The sequence below is a fragment of the Tupaia chinensis genome, unplaced genomic scaffold (assembly GCF_000334495.1).
Source record: "Tupaia chinensis unplaced genomic scaffold, TupChi_1.0 Scaffold146187_1, whole genome shotgun sequence".
Classification (NCBI taxonomy): domain Eukaryota; kingdom Metazoa; phylum Chordata; class Mammalia; order Scandentia; family Tupaiidae; genus Tupaia; species Tupaia belangeri.
In genome coordinates this window covers 1,315,839-1,320,954 of record NW_006206042.1, presented here as the reverse complement: position 1 = coordinate 1,320,954, position 5,116 = coordinate 1,315,839, and the positions used below count along the sequence as shown (strand labels likewise).

The following is a 5,116-nucleotide window of genomic DNA, read 5'->3' as shown; positions in this document are numbered from 1 at the left end:
CGTCCCAGGGAGTAGCCTGGCCAGCAGCTGCTTCTCCTCCCCACCCCGCCCCACCCCACCCCCACCCCAGGGCAGGCGGGACCTGATGGGCTGCGGCTGCAGGCTCAGGCCAGGCCCATGGTAGTGGCACCCAGGGGACTTATCCCGGCCCTCCCAGCCTCAAAGGAGGGAGAGGAGCAAGTCGCCGACAGGGTGGGAAAGAGAGGCCAGCCCAGCTGGAAGACAGGTGTGGGAGATCCCCAGAATTGAGATCCCCAGGGAAGATGACAGCTGAGCAAGAGGAGGTGGTGGCAGTGAGTGACCTCACCTCTAATGCGACTACAGCTGTGGGAACTACCCACCCACAGGGCTGCAATAGCTGGGAGAGGGGAGGGGCCTCGGAAGCTCTCCAGTCCTCAGCTCCACCCAGGCCCTGGGCTGGAAGCGAAGCTTACCTCACCCCACCCCAGGCATGGAAGAAGGATAGACTGGGGGGTGGGGGGATTTCAGGGTTCTTGGCTGAAGTGTTGAACAGGGAAGACAAAGAACATCCCCATTCACCATGCAGACTGGACACAAAGGACAGTCCAGACTCACTCTTGGGCCCGGTGCCTTTTCAGAAGCAGCAGGATCCAGCACCAGACCACAGAGCAGGGTGCCCCAGGGAGTGGGCTTGAGTAAGAGTCCAGGAGACCTGGAGAGACCTACAGTGAAGGGGCAGCCCCTCACCACCAAGAGTCCTGAGCAGAAGAGAAAGCTGAAGCTTCACAAACAGGAAGCCAAGGGCCTGTGAGGAGGAGGGGAAGAGGGGATGGGGGGGAGGAGGCGTTACCATGACTTCTGTGTACCAAACACAGGCCAAGGCACCCGGCAAGCACTCAACCCGGATAGGCATGAGCAGGCTTAGAGCATAGGCAGGTGCCAGGAAGTCCTGGAAGGGGCAGCTGCAGAGAACGAGAGCCTTGGGAGGAGATGGAAGTTGGGGTGGAGAAGCAGGCTCCAGGAAGTAGTGCAGGACAAGAAATGCCCTGGGAAGGGAAGGCGACGAGTTCTGAAGGAGGGAGCCCACACCTGGCGATCCAGGAGGGAGCAGGGAAGGAGTGCAGAAAGGATAGAGGCCAAACCCCAGGGGGCAGAGATGTGGAGGGAGGGAGGGGGGTCGAAGTTGGACAAAGACTACTTGTTGGTTCTGGAATGGTTGAGTCTGCTGGTCCCGCCCAACCCTGGCCTCCACTGCAGCGTTAGGTCTGCCCTGGGGAGCGGGAAGGAGAAACTGGGAGGGAGTTGGAGATGGGAGCTGTCCCTGTCTGGGGGAGCCCGTCCACGCCACTGGCCTCCTCCTACATCGGATCTTCACACCCCATCCCCACTCGCATCCCGTTTCCTATTGCCCGATAGCTACCAAGCGCCCTGTAATCTTCCCGGTACAGGCTTCAGTTCCCAGCAGCAGGGGGCACCGGGAGGGGACGGCGAGGCTTGGGTATGAGTAGGAGCGCCTGGAAAGCAGCTACCCCCTCCCACTCTCCGTGCCCCCGCGACTTCACACCGACAGGGGCACCCCGGAGCGCAGTCGAGGCAGCAGCCCGCCATGCCTGAGGTCGGGGAACAACCCGGAGACTGGCGCTACAGAGAAGGCAAGACCACCGTGGGGCCCGTGCACGCAACCACTTAGTCCAGCCCATGACCTCAAGTGCCCAGAAACGCGATCTGGCAGGAGATGGCACAGAAAGGGCGGCCTCAGGGACGTGGAGGGCAGGCAGTGCCCACACGTGCACCTGGAACCAGGAAGTGAAGGGTCGCGTGGGAAGCTCCGGGAGCGCGGAGCTGGGCCAGGGCCGGCGACAGGACCGTACGCGCCGTCACTCTGGGCCCGCCAGCTAATGCCCGCGCCCTCCTTTCTTCTCCCCTAGGAAGACTCCGCGCTGGAGCCCCCGGGTGGGGCTCAGAAACTGAGCTCTGGACGGACGCGCCCACCCTGACTCCTAGTCTGTGCACGGGCAAACCTCGCCTGACCTCATCACCCAACAATGCCGGGTCAGGGCTTGGGGACAGGACCTGACAACACCGGGCGGAGCAGAGCGGTCATCGGATCGTTGCCTGGTGCGGGGGCTTAAGCCTCACGCTCGCTGTAGCCCTGGCCTCTACCTTTCTGCGGGCCGTGCATAGTCCCCACCGCCCAGCCTTGGTCCCTCGGTCCTGCTCACCGTACACGCGGCCTGGATAGCTGCGCACTCGAGGCAGGGGCTGCGGCTGCAAGTGGTGCGTCCAGGCGGACCCGGGGGTTTTCAGAGGGTCCCGCCTCAGACGGGGCGGACCTGGGGCGGGGCAAGGGCCAACACGGTTTAAAGGCGCCGCAGCTCTAAAGGTGGGAGGGGCAGTGGGCGAGTATGAGGGTTACAGGGTCTAGAGAGTCTGAGCCGAGAAGGCACCTGCAGTGGTCTCCACCCACGAGAACCTCAACTTCCACCCAGGAGCCCGCAGAGTCGTGGACCCGTGGGAAACTTTCTAGAAGCCTGGCTCAAGACGGTGGGCCTCCTGGTTCAGAAAGGCTGGCTAGGTAAACGGAGCCCCAGGAAGACTCTCCCCTTCCCACTCCCCCCAGCTGACTGGCATGTAGCAGGACCAAGGCTCGCAGGCCAGGACAGCACCCCTGCGAAGTCTTGCTCACCACCTACTTCAAGTCTGGGCAGCGACTAAGTGAGGTCACTCTGCCTGCGGGCCAAGGGGCGTGGTCAGTGCTGGGACCCAGGATTCAGACTTGACTTCTCTTCCCCTTTCTTCTCCTCTGTGACCTGGTGTCTCTTCTTAAATCCTGGAGGGACCAGAAGGGGAGCTCTCAGTGAAGGAGGCTGGCAGAGGGCAACTTAGCTGAGGGGTCCAAGCTGACCTCCCACATTTCAGGGTTCAGTTGAGCCTGGGGTGGGGCCCCCACCTACATCCCTCAGTAGAGTTCCCCACATGTGATAGAGTCCCCATTGAGCCTGATATTCAAGGATGTTGACAACCAGCCCCCTTTGACCTGTCCATCTTCTCCCCTCCACACCCCTGCCCAGCCCTATAGAATCAAGTGTTCCTCTGTGCCTTTACATCTGGCTGGGATGCATTCCCTTCCTGCACTGGCTTCTCACCTGGTCTACCCTTTTCCTGTAGCGTGACTTCTGGGCAAATGACTAAAACATTCTATGCTTTTGTCCCTAGTCTATAGAAGAGCTTTCAAAAAAGAGTGATAAAATATTAAGATCCGAGTTTATTCTGGAGCAAATTTTTTGAAATCCATGCATAGTTATTTTTTTTCCTTTTTTTTTCCACAAGCCACTGGGTCCAGGACTCAAACAACTCAGCCATATGGGATTCAGCCGCCTTAATGACCATGACTAACCCCATAGTTTTTCTTTCTTTTTCTTTTTTGAGAGGTTTTTGCTATAGGGCGCGCTGCCACTCGCCAAAAAGACAGAGACAGAGAGACAGAAAGCGAGAAATCACCCCTCAGCAGGGATGGCCACACCACAATCTCTTCTCCATTCTCCTCTCAGGATCTTGGGCATGCACACACATTCTCCCGGCGTGAGTTTAAGCCACCGGGTCTGGGACTTGAACCATGATCAACTACATGGAAGTCAGCAACATAGCCATATGCCAACTGCTGGTCCCATAGTTTTTCATCGCACACATTTTCTATGAACTTTTTTGAAGCCCCCAGTACTGCCTGAATCATAGCGCTGCCGAGAACTAAAGAGTACATTGAAAGAACTTGGAGCACTGCCTGGCACACTCGGAGTTACCAGGACAGTATTATCACCGTCTACGAGGATCCCAAGGACTGTGCATATGCAACATTTGTCCCAGCGCATGCTATACGCATTAACTAAGGTTTGTTGATGTGAACTGAACCTCCTTTGTGCTACCATAGCCAACACACCGCCTTATCACAGAGCTTATCACATCGTACCGTAACTATTTATTTGCTTGTCTGCCACACTGAATAGAAAGAACTCAAGGGTGAAGGGATGTCTTAGTGAACTTCGCATTTTCTCAGCTTCCAGCTCTATGGCTGGTCTTTGGGAGCTGCTCTCGTGGGCACTCAATAAATGCTTTTTGAATAACTGCTCTGTATCCCCATCCGTTTGGAAAGATTCCTCTCTATTTAAAGGATCCAGGGATTCCCCCCATCTCTTTCAGAGCCAGAGAACACACAGAAACGTTTTCAGACTCTTTATTCACCTGTATAAAACTTCACCCATACCACAAACACCGCACGCACGCACACACACACACAGAAGGCAGACCTATGGTCCTCTTCCAATCCCCAGGCTCACCCAGGGGTCAGCACACCATCTCAGCACAAGCTCATCCAAGCCCACTATCAGGGTCTGCCTGGGAACCACAGGGACAGGGGCAGTGCCCTACGTTAGAGCTAGATCTTTGCGGGGGTCCCCTTTGTGGGTCCATATGCCTTTGCCAGACTCCCTAATATTAGAGGTGTTCACAGCAGAGTGGCCTGTTCAGGGTGGGGCACTGGCTGTCGATAGGCTGGTAGCCGCGCCCTAGTGGCATCTCGGCGGCGGCGGAAGGCCAGGAATTCCTCCCGAAGAGCGGCACAGCGGGCCTCAGGGCCAGGAGCATGGGCAGTGTCCAGGAGGGAGCCCTCCTCTGGAGTCTTCGCACCTGCAAGGGGAGGGCAGGATGAGAGAAGCCTTGAGGTTTGCCAGGCAGAGCTTACACGTGAAGCTCCCTAGGGCCTCCCAGCACAGGTGAGCCTGAGAGTAAGGTGCAGAAGAGCCGGAGGCACTGGGCCTCCAAGGTGGCAGGGGATGTGGCACAGCGCAGCCAGGTGCCTGCCTTCTGGAGGTCTCACACACCTAGCTGTGGCTCAGCTTCAGGTGGGAGCCGGGAGCCAGCCAAACCCAGGGGCAAAGTCTCCAGCAATTCCATGTCTCCAGGGAATTCCGAGTCCCATTCGTAGTTCTCATCCACCGATGTGTTTCTCCTGTTCAGAGACAGATGCGTGGTGTGGGTGGTAGAACAGAGGGTGTCCAGAAAAATCTGGACCTGCAGTCCCCAAACTCAAGTTGGGTCATGGGCTTCTTCTAAACATCCCCAGATCTCAGCAGGCATTTGCACAAGGGGAGACACTAAT

The 5,116-nt window shown here is 57.6% G+C and overlaps 2 protein-coding genes across 2 annotated transcripts in view; both read right to left on the bottom strand.

Annotated features, from left to right (window-relative positions):
- The window catches only part of TAGLN2 (transgelin 2), a 7,236-nt gene extending 4,923 nt beyond the window's left edge, over positions 1-2,313 (bottom strand). The window contains exon 1 of the mRNA XM_006168843.3: positions 2,184-2,313. The gene's annotated coding sequence lies outside the window, so the exon portion shown is untranslated. The remainder of the gene's footprint in view (positions 1-2,183) is intronic.
- Positions 2,314-3,559: 1,246 nt separating this feature from the next.
- IGSF9 (immunoglobulin superfamily member 9) overlaps positions 3,560-5,116 on the bottom strand; it is a 25,584-nt gene continuing 24,027 nt past the window's right edge. The window contains exons 20-21 of the mRNA XM_027768440.1: positions 4,839-4,966; positions 3,560-4,644 (exon numbers count right to left, since the gene is read on the bottom strand). Of these exons, the coding sequence (XP_027624241.1) occupies positions 4,463-4,644; positions 4,839-4,966 (310 nt within the window). The 3' untranslated portion in view covers positions 3,560-4,462. The remainder of the gene's footprint in view (positions 4,645-4,838; positions 4,967-5,116) is intronic.